The sequence below is a fragment of the Salmo salar genome, chromosome ssa06, assembly GCF_905237065.1.
Source record: "Salmo salar chromosome ssa06, Ssal_v3.1, whole genome shotgun sequence".
NCBI lineage: Eukaryota > Metazoa > Chordata > Actinopteri > Salmoniformes > Salmonidae > Salmo > Salmo salar.
In genome coordinates, this window is record NC_059447.1 from 81,594,030 (window position 1) to 81,610,485 (window position 16,456).

The window sequence follows — 16,456 nt, forward strand, 5'->3', positions numbered from 1 at the left end:
TGTGGGTTGTAGACTCCGTCTCATGCTACCACTAGAGTGAAAGCACCGCCAGCATTCAAAAGTGACCAAAACATCAGCCAGGAAGCATAAGAACTGAGAAGTGGTCTGTGGTCACCACCTGCCGAACCACTCCTTTATTGGGGGTGTCTTGCTAATAGCCTATAATTTCCACCTGTTGTCTATTCCATTTGCACAACAGCATGTGAAATGTATTGTCAATCAGTGTTGCTTCCTAAGTGGACAGTTTGATTTCACAGAAGTGTGATTGACTTGGAGTTACATTGTGTTGTTTAAGTGTTCCCTTTATTTTTTTGAGCAGTGTACATTTAAATTGGATGTCACAACAGCATCATAAATCGTCCACTTTTAGGATTTCCTAATTCCATTTTTATTTATAAACTCAGCAAAAAAGAAACGTCCTCTCACTGTCAACTTCGTTTATTTTCAGCAAACTTAACATGTGTAAATATTTGTATGAACATAACAAGATTCAACGACTGAGACATAAACTGAACAAGTTCCAAAGACATGTGACAAAGGGGGGGTCAAAGGGGGGGTCATGTGAACAAAGGGGGGGTCAAAATCAAAAGTAACAGTCAGTATCTGGTGTGGCCACCAGCTGCATTAAGTTCTGCAGTGCATCTCCTCCTCATGAACTGCACCAGATTTGCCAGTTCTTGCTGTGAGATGTTACTCCACTATTCCACCAAGGAACCTACAAATTCCCGGACATTATTGGGGGGAATGGCCCTAGCCCTCACCCTCCGATTCAACAGGTCCCAGATGTGCTCAATGGGATTGAGATCCGGGCTCTTCGCTGGCCATGGCAGAACACTGACATTCCTGTCTTGTAGGAAATCACGCACAGAACAAGCAGTATGGCTGATGGCATTGTCATGCTGGAGGGTCATGTCAGGATGAGCCTGCAGGAAGGGTACAACATGAGGGAGGAGGATGTCTTCCCTGTAACGCATAGTGTTGAGATTGCCTGCAATGACAACAAGCTCAGTCCGATGATGCTGGGACACACCACCCTAAACCATGACGGACCCTCCACCTACAAATCGATCCCGCTCCAGAGTACAGGCCTCGGTGTAACGCTCATTCCTTCAACGATAAACACGAATCCAACAATCACCGCTGGTGAGTCAAAACCGCGACTCGTCAGTGAAGAGCACTTTTTGCCAGTCCTATCTGGTCCAGCGATGGTGGGTTTGTGCCCATAGGCAACGTTGTTGCCGGTGATGTCTGGTGAGGACCTGCCTTACAACAGGCCTACAAGTCCTCAGTCCAGCCTCTCTCAGCCTATTGCGGACAGTCTGATCACTGATGGAGGGATTGTGCATTCCTGGTGTAACTCGGGCAGTTGTTGTTGCCATCTTGTACCTGTCCCGCAGGTGTGATGTTCAGATGTACCGATCCTGTGCAGGTGTTGTTACACGTGGTCTGCGACTGCAAGGAAGATCAGCTGTTTGTCCTGTCTCCCTATAGCGCTGTCTTAGGCATCTCACAGTACGGACATTGCAATTTATTGCCCTGGCCACATCTGCAGTCCTCATGCGTCCTTGCAGCACGCCTAAGCCACATTCACGCAGAAGAGCAGGGACCCTGGGCATCTTTCTTTTGGTGTTTTTCAGAGTCAGTAGAAAGGCCTCTTTAGTGTCCTAAGTTTTCATAACTGTGACCTTAATTGCCTACCGTCTGTAAGCTGTTAGTGTCTTAACGACCGTTCCACAGGTGCATGTTCATTAATTGTTTATGGTTCATTGAACAAGCATGGGAAACAGTGTATAAACCCTTTACAATGAAGATCGGTGAAGTTATTTGGATATTTATGAATTATCTTTGAAGGACAGGGTCCTTCAATTTTATATGTAGATATCTTTGCTAGAAGTATACTATATTTCCCTTGATGGAGTGATGCTGAATATCAAAAATGGATAAACTTACCCCACTGTCCCCAATTTGTCAAATCATTTCTACATTTTTTCTACAGAAAAAAGCATTTTGAACTCAAAACAAATGAAGGACAACCAATACAGATCAAAATAATTTCATATAATGGAAATTCAAGTAAATTTTACTTTACAATGACATGTATGCACATATGTGACATTACAGGACATTACAGTGCATTCGGAAAGTATTCAGACTTTTTCCACATTTTGTTACATTACAGCCTTGTTCTAAAATGTATTAAATCATTTACCCCCTCATCAATCTACACACAATACCCCATAATGACTGTCACAACGTTCACAGAAGGTGGCGCCACTCCCCGATCGGGCGGCGGTCGTCGTCGCCGGCCTACTAGCTGCCATCGATCCATGTTTCATGTGTTTGTTAGTTATGTTTGTTTTGTGCGCACCTGTTTCTTGTTTGTAATTAGTGGGAGGGTATTTAGTTAGTCAGTTTCTTGTTTGGGGTTGTGCGGGATTGTTTCGTGTCTGCTGTTGTAAGTTGGGGAAATGTATTTTTCTGTCCATTTTATGTCTTAGCGTTTAGGCGTTAGGGTTGCTGGGCTGCGTCCCAAATTATTTTAGAAGACTGTGTTAGTCTTCCTTATTTGGTATTTGCCCTGCCTTTTCGGCTTGATATTTTTGGACTGATTTTTCCCTTCATTAAATTACTACGTGTTTCACGTACCTGAGTCTCCTGCGCCTGACTTCACCCCTTCCTTCAGAACTATTCTATGACAATGACAAACTGAAAACAGGCTTTTTTTGCTACGAGACTCGAAATTGAGCTCAGGTGCATCCTGTTTCCATTGATCATCCTTGAGATGTTCCTACAACTTGATTGGAGTTCACCTGTGGTAAATTAAATTGATTGGACATGATTATGAAAAGGTACACACCTGTCTATATTAGGTCACACCATTGACAGTGCATGTCAGAGCAAAAACCAAGCCATGAGGTCGAAGGAATTGTCCTTAGAGCTCTGAGACAGGATTGTGTTGAGGCACAGATCTGGGGAAGGGTACCAAAAAATGTCTATAGCACTGAAGGTCCCCAAGAACACAGTGGCCTCCACTGTTCTTAAATGGAATAAGTTTGGAATCACCAAGACCCTTCGTAGAGCTGGCCGCCTGGCCAAACTGAGCAATCGGGGGAGAAGGGCCTTGGTCAGGGAGGTGACCAAGAACCCCATGGTCACTCTGACATGGCTCCAGAGTTCCTCTGTGGAGATGGGAGAATCTTCCAGAAGGACAACCCTCTCTGCAGCACTCTACCAATCAGGCCTTTTAAGTGGAGTGGCCAGACGGAGGCCACGCCTCAGTAAAAGGTACATGACAGCCCACTTGGAGTTTGCAAAAGGCAGTTAAAGATTCTCAGATCATGAGAAACAAGATTCTCTGGTCTGATGAAAGCAAGATTGAACTCTTTGGCCTGAATGCCAAGCGTCACATCTGGAGGAAACCTGGCACCATCCCTACGGTGAAGTATGGTGGTGGCAGCAGCATGCTGTGGGGATGTTTTTCAGTGGCAGGGACAAGGAGACTAGTCAGGATAGAGGGAAAGATGAACGGAGCAAATTACAGAGAGATCTTTGATGAAAACCTGCTCCTGGGGCGGAGGTTCACCTTCCAACAGGACAACGACCCTAAGCACACAGCCAAGACAACACAGGAGTGGCTTCGGGACAAGTCTCTGAATGTCCTTGAGTGGTCCAGCCAGAGCCCAACCTTGAACCCGATCGAAGATTTCTGGAGAGACCTGAGAATAGCTGTGCAGCGACGCTTCCCATCCAACATGACAGAGCTTAAGAGGATCTGCAGAGAAGAATGTGAGAAACTCCCCAAATACAGGTGTGCCAAGCTTATAGTGTCATACCCAAGAAGACTTGAGGCTGTAATTGCTGCAAAAGGTGCTTCAACAAGGTACTGAGTAAAGGGTCTGAATACTTACACTACCGTTCAAAAGTTTGGGGTCACATAGAAATGTCTTTGTTTTTGAAAGAAAAGCACATTTTTGGTCCATTAAAAAAACATCAAATTGATCAGAAATACAGTGTAGACATTGTTAATGTTGTAAATGACTATTGTAGCTGGAAACGGCAGATTTTTTATGGAATATCTACATAGGCAACCATCACTCCTCTACATTATCAGCAACCGTGACTCCTGTGTTACAATGGCACGTTCTGTTAGCAAATTCAAGTTTATCATTTTAAAAAGACTAATTGATCATTAGAAAACAATTTTGCAATTATGTTAGCACAGCTGAAAACTGTTATCCTGATTTAACGAAGAAATAAAACTTGACTAGTTAAGTATCTGGAGCATCAGCATTTGTGGGTTCGATTACAGGCTCAAAATGGCCAGAAACAAAGAACCTTCTTCTGAAACTCGTCAGTCTATTATTGTTCTGAGAAATGGCTATTCCATGCAAGAAATTGCCAAGAAACTGAAAATCTAATACAACGCTGTGTACTACTCCCTTCACAGAACAGCGCAAACTGGCTCTAACCAGAATAGAAAGAGGAGTGAGAGGACAAGTACATTAGAGTGTCTAGTTTGAGAAACAGACGCCTCACAAGTACTCAACTGGCAGCTTTATTAAATAGTACCTGCAAAACACCAGTCTCAACGTCAACAATGAAGTGGCGACTCCGGGATGCTGGCCTTCTACGCAGAGTTGCAAAGAAAAAGCCTCATCTCAGACTGGCCAATAAAAAGAAAAGATTAAGACGGGCAAAAGAACACAGACACTGGACAGAGGAAGATTGGAAAAAAGTGTTATGGACAGACAAATCTTGAGGAGTTCGGATCACAAAGAAGAACATTCGTGAGACGCAAAAAAATGAAAAGATGCTGGAGGAGTGCTTGACGCCATCTGTCAAGCATGGTGGAGGCAATGTGATGATCTGGGGGTGCTTTGGTGGTGGTAAAGTGGGAGATTTGTACAGGGTTAAAGGGATCTTGAAGAAGGAAGGCTATCACTTAATTTTGCAATGCCATGCCATACCCTGTGGACGGCGCTTAATTGGAGCCAATTTCCTCCTACAACAGCACAATGACCCAAAGCACAGCTCCAAACTATGCAAGAACTATTTACGGAAGAAGCAGTCAGCTGGTATTCTGTCTACAATGGAGTGGCCAGCAGAGTCACTGGATCTCAACCCTATTGAGCTGTTGTGGGAGCAGCTTGACTGTATGGTATGTAAGAAGTGCCCATCAAGCCAATCCAATTTGTGGGAGGTGCTTCAGGAAGCATGGGGTGAAATCTCTTCAGATTAGCTCAACAAATTGACAACTAGAATGCCAAAGGTATGCAAGGCTGTAATTGCTGCAAATTGAGGATTCTTTGATGAAAGCAAAGTTTGAAGGAAACAATTATTATTTCAATTGAAAATAATTATTTATAACCCGGTCAATGTCTTGACTATATTTCCTATTCATTTTGCAACTCATGTCATGTATGTTTTCATGGAAAACAAGGACATTTCTAAGTGATCCCAAACTTTGGAATGTTAGCGTATGTTTTTTTATTTGATTTATTTAACCTTTATTTAACCAGGTAGGCTAGTTGAGAACAAGTTCTCATTTGCAACTGCGACCTGGCCAAGATAAAGCAAAGCAATTCGACACAAACAACAACACAGAGTTACACATGGAATAAACAAACATACAATCAATAATACAGTAGTGACAAACACACACACACACACACACACACACACATCAGAAGGGATGGAGTCTTACATTTACTGAACACTAAAGTCATTGTTCTTAATAGAAGGCATTGCTAAGAGCTAAAACGTTAACTCTCACATCACATAACCCCTGAAAATATAGACCCTGTAAGGCCTGTTAAAATCCGTGGCATGCTCAAGTCTATAAGAGGGAATGACGTCTGCTGCTGAAACCTTAGCCAGCAAATAACATTATTCTTCATGTCTACTCACTGTGCCGTGTATAAAATAGAGGGGATACCTCCAGACATCTTCACACCCTCATACTTCGCAGCTGTCTGTCCGCGCGGGTCCCCTTCCATACATGGGCGTTCAGGAGTCAACGCGCGAGCCTCAGCGCCCTTCCACTCCACTCATAATAGGGCCTGGCATCCAAATAAGGAGAAAGAGGTCGCCGGGCGTAGTGGTGCTTGTAGAGTAGACCTATAAATTGGGTTCTGCCCTCACCACACCACCGCTGCTCATTCAGAGGAACAGGATACTCGGTACTTATCTGGTGAGTATCTGACAACTGAAACAGAGAGTTCTATTTACTAGTCTGTTTTCCACCAGGTTCAGACGAAACAGCGAAATTGATGATGAATCATATGGAATATTAATCTGCAGTTCATTATTATTATTAGATTAATAATACATTATTTGACATTGCGGTGCTCGCTATAGGGTTTTCAAAGAGATAAATCATTACTCAAAACAAGTTTGTTAGACTTGTGTGGCCTGTGTGTTGTAGCCTATACTGTACAACGTTAGCCTGCCAGTGTTTCCCGGGGCCACAACAAAAATATGTAGGCTACTGTTGGGGCTATTCGAGGACCGGAGTTGGGAAACGCTGTTGTATATGACCTGTAGCCTATACTTCTTAGCCTAATGTGCGTTTTATCACAACAGAAACCCAGCTGACATCATGTGTGACGACGACGAGACTACCGCCCTTGTGTGCGATAACGGGTCGGGTCTGGTGAAGGCTGGATTTGCCGGAGATGACGCACCTCGCGCTGTGTTCCCCTCCATCGTTGGTCGCCCCCGTCACCAGGTAAACTTCACAGCATGAAAATCAATGAAACATTTATGAGGATACATCAAACATCCATCAAACTGGGCGTTTTTCCAGACTTAATTGTCTATACATTATGCATTACCCTTGATTATCTGCTCACAACTTTATTTTACCTAACCAGGGGTATTCAACTCTTACCCTAAGAGGTCCGGATTTCTGTTCTACCTGATAATGAATTGCACCCACCTGGTGTCCCAGGTCTAAATCATTCCCTGATTAGAGGGGAACAATGAAAAAAGACAGTGGAACATGCTTCAAGGTCCAGAGTTCTGTTTGAGGGCACTAGACCATTGAATTGTGAGAGAAAGAAAGACACAAAGGAAGAAAAATAATGAATGTATAAATGAATGAATGAATGTCCTGTGCTATTGTAGCTTACAACTATCTGGCCCTGTGTTTGAGTTTGAGGAATTGTGTTTTGACTAAGTTTGTTTCCTTTCTTCCCCTGCAGGGTGTGATGGTGGGCATGGGACAGAAGGACTCCTACGTGGGAGACGAGGCCCAGAGCAAGAGAGGTATCCTGACCCTGAAGTACCCCATCGAGCACGGCATCATCACCAACTGGGACGACATGGAGAAGATCTGGCACCACACCTTCTACAACGAGCTGCGTGTGGCCCCTGAGGAGCACCCCACCCTGCTCACTGAGGCCCCCCTCAACCCCAAGGCCAACAGGGAGAAGATGACCCAGATCATGTTCGAGACCTTCAACGTCCCCGCCATGTACGTGGCCATCCAGGCCGTGCTGTCCCTGTACGCCTCCGGTCGTACCACTGGTGAGAAACGAGCAGAGGAGAAAGGCTGCATACATTAACATACAATTCAGATCCAGTGCATTATTGAGTCTCATGCAACCTTTCATTACATGAATCGTAGTTTACACCATTAAGATAAACATAAAGCTGTTCTATTCTATTTCCATGGTTTACATAGTATTCTGCCTCATGTTCTAGGTATTGTTCTGGACTCTGGTGATGGTGTGACCCACAACGTGCCCATCTATGAGGGTTATGCTCTGCCCCACGCCATCATGCGTCTGGATCTGGCGGGTCGCGACCTCACTGACTACCTGATGAAGATCCTGACAGAGCGTGGCTACTCCTTCGTTACCACTGGTGAGACCATCATTCCTGAGAATAAACGTATTTGCTATGTTTGATATTGAATGGTACGGTCATAATTCATTATCCACCTTCTCAACCAAACTTTGAATCTTCTATTCTAACAGCCGAGCGTGAGATTGTGCGTGACATCAAGGAGAAGCTGTGCTACGTGGCCCTGGACTTTGAGAATGAGATGGCCACCGCTGCCTCCTCCTCCTCTCTGGAGAAGAGCTACGAGCTGCCCGACGGTCAGGTCATCACCATCGGCAACGAGCGTTTCCGCTGCCCAGAGACCCTCTTCCAGCCTTCCTTCATCGGTAGGTATCTTAGAAGCATTGTGCAGCTCACTGTCCAATCAAACCCATTTTTTTTTACCTCTTTAAGAGACAAGAAAAGAGTCCCTGTGTGATCTTATATAGCCTTCATAACAGCAACATAAGCCATTATACTAACTACTGCCAAACATACTGTATGTTTATATTGAAGCAATGAGGGAGTTGTCCATTTCAGCACCAGTTAGGCCTACACGGGTGACTTCTCATCCAGAGCATTCGCTTACAACTTGTTCTCTTCTATCTCACCAGGCATGGAGTCCGCTGGTATCCATGAGACCACCTACAACAGCATCATGAAGTGTGACATTGACATCCGTAAGGACCTGTACGCCAACAACGTCCTGTCAGGAGGTACCACCATGTACCCTGGTATTGCTGACCGTATGCAGAAGGAGATCACCGCCCTGGCCCCCAGCACTATGAAGATCAAGGTCAATATTATTCTCACTGAAGTCCACAAACTCAACATCTAAGACCAACCTGACCACAATCTCTGTGTGAGCCTACTAATGACCAATCACAGCCTTCTAATGACCAATCACAGCCTTCTAATGACCAATCACAGCCTACTAATGACCAATCACAGCCTTCTAATGACCAATCACAGCCTTCTAATGACCAATCCCAATCACAGCCTTCTAATGACCAATCCCAATCTTCTAATGACCAATCACAGTCTACTAATGACCAATGACCAATCAGTCTACTAATGACCAATCACAGTCTACTAATGACCAATCAGTCTACTAATGACCAATCACAGCCTACTAATGACCAATCAGTCTACTAATGACCAATCACAGCCTACTAATGACCAATCACAGCCTGCCAATGACCAATCCCAATCACAGCCTGCCAATGACCAATCCCAATCACAGCCTGCCAATGACTAATCAGCCTGCCAATGACCAATCAGCCTACTAATGACTAATCACAGTAACACCTATATTCTCCTTATAATGCATTATATGCTAATTTGAACAAATGATGAACTGTATGGTGCATTATAAAGCAGTACATATTGAGAGGACTTTTGCTTATCAGTTTTCCTCTTCCCCCTTCTCTAGATCATCGCTCCCCCCGAGCGTAAGTACTCGGTCTGGATCGGCGGCTCCATCCTGGCCTCTCTCTCCACCTTCCAGCAGATGTGGATCAGTAAGCAGGAGTACGACGAGGCAGGCCCCTCCATCGTCCACAGGAAGTGCTTCTAAGCTCTCCCACTTGCCCATCGCTCCCCCCAGAGACAGTCAGATGACCACGGATGAAAAATCTGTTTACATTACCTCCGCCTATGGATATGTTGTTTATGACCCATATGCAAGTTACAAATCCAGGCAGGCCTCTGTTTTATGTTTTGTCAATGATGTACAGTTTGTTTACACCCAAGTGCAATATGTAGATATTTATTTGCTTTATAAAAAGACTGGGATCTTGTGTAATACCGCACTTTGTCATCTCGTCAGTCATCTGCATATTGGTATTTGTTGTATTATAATTCAGGAAAATGACATACTGTATCTGTTTACTCATAGGCTATCCATTCACAATACAGGTTGAACTAATTCCTGCTAGTGAGATTAGTACGCTACATGTTAAGTCCAGTCACGCACACAGTACAGTACAATGTGTTATGTTAAAATAACTACTAGAGGCTGCCCACTAAGTTGTTTCTTTAGACCCTCTGAAGCAACCCTTTAAAGCCATTACTCAACCCAGATAGATCACCTTGGCTGGGACTGTATAGGCTAAGGAATTATTGCGGCTTTGAATACAAACAAATGCTTAGGCTACTATAAGGTAATATATTGTTACTTTGCTTGACAGACTGTAACATCTGTTTTTATACAGACACTAGTGTAGGAGGTCATGGTAGATCTGCACTGATGCAGGCATGTTTCAATATAGTTTCTCCAGACAAGCAGATTAGACGTTGTAGCCTCCATCATGACAACAATCATAGTCAGAATACAGAATAGGCCTACAGAGAATACAGACCAGGACAATAGTCTCTCTCTAGGCCACTACTCGTTCTGTCACTGTCATGTGGTCTTACAGGCGACAGACATCCCTCGTGATTTGAGCTTATGACCAATCATTTTTATTACATATTAATATGCTACATTCCCGCCTTATACTTGGAGAACAATGAAAGTCAAAAACATGGTGTCTCTTTCTGCCTATCTCCACCAACCTGTCCGCGCGTGACGCAAGGGGAGTATACTTAAAGCAGGATTAGCTCTCTACCAACATTAAACTCAACTGCCCTCCATTCAAGCACCGCGCGACATACCGTCCGGCGCGCACGATCGAAAATAGGAGGGCTTTCTACTAATCAGCACTCAGGCTCGCGCGAGCAAAAGTGCTTGGGTTGTGGAGTGAGCTTTTAGCAGAGGCGCAGAAGGTAGAAGGCATGAGCGAACGCAGAAGCGGTGGGTTACCAATGCATTCTCCAGATATTGGAGCATCCGGAGTAAAACACGGGAAACAATAGATTCCACGGGAATTTTGCACAGTGCACGGTGTGCTATCGTCTCCGAATGAATGACCATGGGGGAGTGGACAATATTAGAGCGTCTCTTGGAGGCGGCTGTCCAACAGCACTCGACTATGATCGGAAGGTAAGAAGGAAAGTGAGGATACTTTGTAAAAGTGTTAGCAGGAGTGTGTGTTTGATCAAGTGCTGAAAGTGATTGGGTATAAAGAACTGTACAACAAAAAAACCCCGCAAAAAACCCAACAAAGATTCATGACAATATGCAAAAAACGTGAACCAATAGGGAATCATTTGATAACAGAGCTGTCACTTGAGATGAAAAACTGTGGCGCTTTCCTTCTATAACAAAACTGGCTGGTGGCTTTCAGCACTGGATAGCTCCCATTTAGCGTCTGCTTAGTAGCCTACACTAGAGCCAGCTTTACTTTGCAATCGCTAATTGTCTCTATATCTTGTTTGTTTAACAATCAATCCTATCATCTCTGCACATCTGAACTGAGACATGTTTGTTTTCGTGCTTGTTTGTTTTGTAGGATCCTCCTAACTGTGGTGGTGATCTTCCGGATTCTAATCGTTGCGATCGTTGGAGAGACGGTCTATGATGACGAGCAGTCCATGTTTGTTTGCAACACCCTGCAGCCCGGCTGTAACCAGGCCTGCTACGACAAGGCGTTCCCCATTTCCCATATCAGATATTGGGTGTTTCAGATTATTCTGGTGTGCACCCCCAGTCTCTGTTTCATCACATACTCCGTACACCAGTCCGCCAAGCAGAAGGAGCGTTTGGAGCGGGGGTACTCCACCGTGTTCCTCTCCTTGGACAAGCGCCACGATTCCATCAAAAGAGACGACAGCAAAAAGATCAAAAACACCATTGTAAACGGAGTACTTCAGAACACGGAGAACTCCACCAAAGAAGCCGAGCCCGACTGCTTGGAGGTGAAGGACATCCCAAATTCGGCCATGAGAACTAGTGGAAAGTCTAAAATGAGGAGGCAGGAGGGAATCTCAAGATTCTACATCATCCAAGTGGTTTTCCGAAACGCTCTAGAGATAGGGTTCCTGGTGGGTCAATATTTCCTCTATGGATTCAATGTCCCCGCGGTATATGAGTGTGATCGATACCCCTGCATCAAAGATGTAGAATGCTACGTTTCAAGGCCCACGGAAAAGACAGTGTTTCTGGTCTTCATGTTTGCGGTCAGTGGCGTCTGTGTGCTCCTGAACCTGGCTGAACTCAATCATCTTGGATGGAAGAAGATCAAAGTAGCTGTCAAAGGCGTGCAGGCCAGGAGGAAGTCCATCTACGAGATCCGTAACAAAGACTTGCCTAGAATGAGCATGCCAAATTTCGGCCGCACTCAATCAAGTGACTCTGCCTATGTGTAGCTGTCTATTTCAATACAACTGAATGGAACAATTGTAGCCTACAAAGAATTGACATATATTTAATAATAATGTGGTAGATATTTTATCTCACCGACTTCGTTTGCGAAGTAGGTCGGGTATATGGATTTTATTTGTATTTTATGGATAGGTAAAAAAACAAACGGACCAAAACGTTTGCTTGTCATATATATACACACATACGAGAAGGCACTGATGCAACTTTTTACTATGGTTTATCCTATATTTTGTAAAGTGCTTCTTAAAAGCATTTAATTTGTTTTCACATATTCACTCTGTCGTTCACTTCAGCGGTTGAACATGGAGCAAATACTTGCACTAAATATGAATAATAAGGCAAAATATATCCGATTTGTGCTGTGAAGTCTTTTAATGACATTCTACCGGTTTTAAACTCCACATACCATTATAGGCACGAAACACACACATTGTTTGGCAGTTTTATTGTCAATATTCCTCAAATGTACACAAATGCATATTCATTCTTCTAGTGGGCTAGATCACTCATTTCACATATTTGTCAGATAGATCAATGACAGCACTATAAGTTGTTTTGGTTGACCTGAGTTTGCACCATTGACCTTAACCTATGTGATCACTCCATTAGGGGAATGTGCTGCAAATGCTGACTTTTTTCTTTACTTTTTATTTACACCCAAGCGCCCATTCCTTTTATTTGTGGGGAAATTGATTTTCATGTCATCAAGTGCCATATATGTACATAAATATAAACATGACCATATCTATAAAGTTTTCCCTTCATCGTGAAAGCTTTAATTCCAGTAAAGGCCGTTGTCATCTTTGATTTGAATCACTGTGGTTTCTATGTAAATGGTATGCTACTATATTATTATCTCTGGTTTCATTTGCAACATACAAAAATAAACAACCTTTGCATATTCAAAAAGTATTGACGAGCAATTAGTCAAATAGACCACACATCTACAGTAAGTTGGAATCAATTACAAAGGGCAATAGATGTTGGCCCCTGATGCTACCATTTTCCAAAGCAATGATTTAAAGTATCAATGTACACTACATGGCAAAAAGTTTGTGGACACCCCTTCAAATTAGTGGATTCGGCTATTTCAGCCACACCCGTAGCAAACAGGTGTATAAAATCGAGCACACAGTCATGCAATCTCCATAGACAAACATTGACAGTAAAATGGCCCGTTCTGAAAAGCTCAGTAACTTTCAACGTGGCACGGTCATAGGATGCAACCGTTCCAACAAGTCAGTTCGTCAAATTTCTACCTTGCTAGAGCTGCCCCAGTCAACTGCAAGTGCTGTTATCGTGAAGGGGAAACATCTAGGAGCAACATCGGCTCAGCCGCGAAGTGGTAAGTCACACAAGCTCACAGAACGAGACCGCCGAGCGCTGAAGCACATAGCGCATAAAAATCGTCTGTCCTCAGTTGCAACACTCACTACAGAGATCCAAATTGCCTCTGGAAGCAACGTCAGCACAATAACTATTCGTCGGGAGCTTCAAGAAATGGGTGTCCATGGCCGAGCAGCCGCACACAAGCCTAAGATCAACAAGGACGATGACAAGCATCGGTTGGAGTGGTGTAAAGTTCACCACCATTAGACTCTGGAGTGAGGAATCACATTTCACAGTCTGATGAATCTGGGTTTGGTGGATGCCAGGAGAATTCTACCTGCCCCAATGCATTGTGCCAACAGTAAAGTTTGGTGAAGGAGGAATAATGGTCTGGGGCTGTTTTTCATGGTTCGGGCTAGGCCCCTTAGATCCAGTGAAGGGAAATCTTAACGCTACAGCATACAATGATATTCTAGACACTTCTGTGCTTCCAACTTCGTGGCAACATCTTAGGGAAGGCCCTTTCCTGTTTCAGCATGACAATGCCCCCGTGCACAAAGAGAGATCCATACAGAAATGTTTGTCAAGATCGATGTGACAGAACTTAACTAGCCTGCACAGAACCCTGACCTCAACCCCATCGAACACCTTTGGAATGCCGAATGCAAGCCAGGCCTAATCGCCCGCGGGCTGCCAGTTGGGGACATCTGCCGTAGCGAATGAGCGGGTTCAGCTCTGTCGGAAGCCGAAAAGTCGCCTTCTGCACTCCCACAAGGTCACGGAGAGAAGTGCTGAACACTGAAACCCGTTTCCCCAGAGAGTCGGAGTCTCCCCAGCTAACGAATCATGATGCGGGGTGAAAGAATGGGGAGGGGCTGGAGTGTTGGTGGACAGGTATGGCTGCCAAGATGACTCGGCAACTCTGAGGAGCAGAAATGGAAGCACCAAGGCCCTGACAGATCAATATCAAATTCAGCAGCGACTTTAGATGCTCCACCAACTCTCCAACACGAAACAAGCTCTGATCGGTTGGATCGGCTGGCTAATGGCCATTCCTGCTTCCTGTCTGTCTGCCTGTCTGTCAGTCAGACAGATGCAGCTTAGCACTTGGTGTATTGGATTAGTGGTTTCTAACATTTCCCTTTGTAACCTTCATGAAAGGCTATCTGAGAACACAGGACAGGCTCCGACTGGTAACAGGAAGTACTTAGCTACGGCTAAATATAGCTACACTGAACCTCAGTCTGATCACACACTGACTGCATGATGTCCTTGTATTTTCTGATTGTCTATCCAGCAAATATGAATCTCCAATCTACAGCCTTTATAGGAATGTGTTAATGTTTTTCATACATATCTAAAAAGATATCCCCTGTTTACACTCTAAACAGTGCACTTTTCATTCAGATATGCATGACAAATACAAAAGGAAAATCAATAAACATTAATTTTGGTGATTCATGTTATGCTTCCAACTGTTTATCTAGAGGCATAGTGAGGATGTATGTTAATATCACATTAATGCGACTAATAAATATTTAATAAAGGCATCATCATCTGATCAGGTCATTCTTCCGAAATAAACCTTTGACCATCAACAACCGTAAAAAATCACTATGTCATTTCTGAAAATAGTTTTTAATCATGACAATATGTGTTATGATCATACACAATCATCACTCATCTTCAGAGCTTCCAAGATGAGAAAACCAGCCAAGCTGCCTACACTCTTAGGAAAAAAAAGTGCCCTCTAGAACCTAAAAGGGTTCTTGGCTGTCTCAATAGGTGAACCCTTTGAAGAAACCTTTTTGGTTCCAGGTAGAATTGTTTTTCGGTCCATGTAGAACCCTTTCTACAGAGGGTTCTACCTGGAACCAAAAAAGGTTCTGCCTGGAACCAAAAAGGGTTCTCCAATAGGGACAGCCGAAGAACCCATTTGGAACACTTTTTCCCCAAGAGTAAGTAGAAACATCAAAGATAGTACATGGATCCTCCTCTCTAAGAGTGTTCCACGTGTCTAGTATTCTACATGGATCCTCCTCTCTAAGAGTGTTCCATGTGTCTAGTATTCTCTCGTCCATGTGTCTAGTATTCTACATGGATCCTCCTCTCTAAGAGTGTTCCATGTGTCTAGTATTCTACATGGATCCTCCTCTCTAAGAGTGTTCCATGTGTCTAGTATTCTACATGGATCCTCCTCTCTAAGAGTGTTCCATGTGTCTAGTATTCTACCTGCCACTATGTCCAACACTGAGAGGGTCTGTCTCTGGTTTGGAGCAAATTAAGACATCAAAGCAACCATGGGAATAGAAGACAGATCTGATGTTGAAGTGCCTGAGGCCTGGTCACACGCATAAATACTGTGTGTGTGTGTGTGTGTGTGTGTGTGTGTGTGTGTGTGTGTGTGTGTGTGTGTGTGTGTGTGTGTGTGTGTGTGTGTGTGTGTGTGTGTGTGTGTGGTGGTGTGTGTGTGTGTGTGTGAGTGAGTGGTGGTGGTGGTGAGTGAGTGAGTGAGTGAGTGAGTGAGTGAGTGAGTGAGTGAGTGAGTGAGTGAGTGAGTGGAGTGAGTGAGTGAGTGTGTGAGTGTGTGTGTGTTTCACTTCTGCGCTCCACCTCACTGTCTAATAGGGGCTATTCCTCTAATATAAACACTAAAGGAGAACAACAGCTCTTACTTCATATTCATAAGGTCTTCTGTTTATTTTGTAACTATATTTCCTACAGAGAGCTGCTTCAGTATACGTTTAGAGTGCAATTCCTAATAACACAAAGACTTGAAAGAGAGTGGTTGTCTTTCTGCATTTGTTTCCACATCTAGAGTGAATTTACACACTCTTTTGAAGTAAGCAGGTCCATCTCAGACAGCTCATCAGTATATACATCAATGAACACCTAACATGGGGTGATGATGGCCAGGTAAGAGGGAAGGAGAGGGAAGGAGTGGGAAGAAAGGAGAGCGAGGTTCTGCTGGTGCTGCCAGGACGTGGAGCTCCCTGTGTGGGCAGGGTGCCCACTGGAGTCATCACCGCGGCCCTGGGC

At 44.1% G+C, this 16,456-nt stretch overlaps 2 protein-coding genes across 2 annotated transcripts; both read left to right on the forward strand.

Moving 5' to 3' along the window:
- Positions 1 to 6,037: 6,037 nt before the first annotated feature.
- Positions 6,038 to 9,632, forward strand: LOC106608170 (actin, alpha cardiac muscle 1). The gene is made up of 7 exons (XM_014205952.2): positions 6,038 to 6,190; positions 6,583 to 6,727; positions 7,203 to 7,527; positions 7,705 to 7,866; positions 7,980 to 8,171; positions 8,439 to 8,620; positions 9,257 to 9,632. The coding sequence occupies exons 2-7, from the start codon at positions 6,599 to 6,601 to the stop codon at positions 9,398 to 9,400; spliced, it is 1,134 nt and encodes a 377-aa protein (XP_014061427.1). The 5' UTR covers positions 6,038 to 6,190; positions 6,583 to 6,598; the 3' UTR covers positions 9,401 to 9,632.
- A 123-nt stretch (positions 9,633 to 9,755) lies between these two features.
- Positions 9,756 to 12,997, forward strand: LOC106608171 (gap junction delta-2 protein). Its single transcript, XM_014205953.2, has 2 exons — positions 9,756 to 10,807; positions 11,217 to 12,997. The coding sequence occupies exons 1-2, from the start codon at positions 10,731 to 10,733 to the stop codon at positions 12,070 to 12,072; spliced, it is 933 nt and encodes a 310-aa protein (XP_014061428.1). The 5' UTR covers positions 9,756 to 10,730; the 3' UTR covers positions 12,073 to 12,997.
- The last annotated feature ends 3,459 nt before the right edge of the window (positions 12,998 to 16,456 follow it).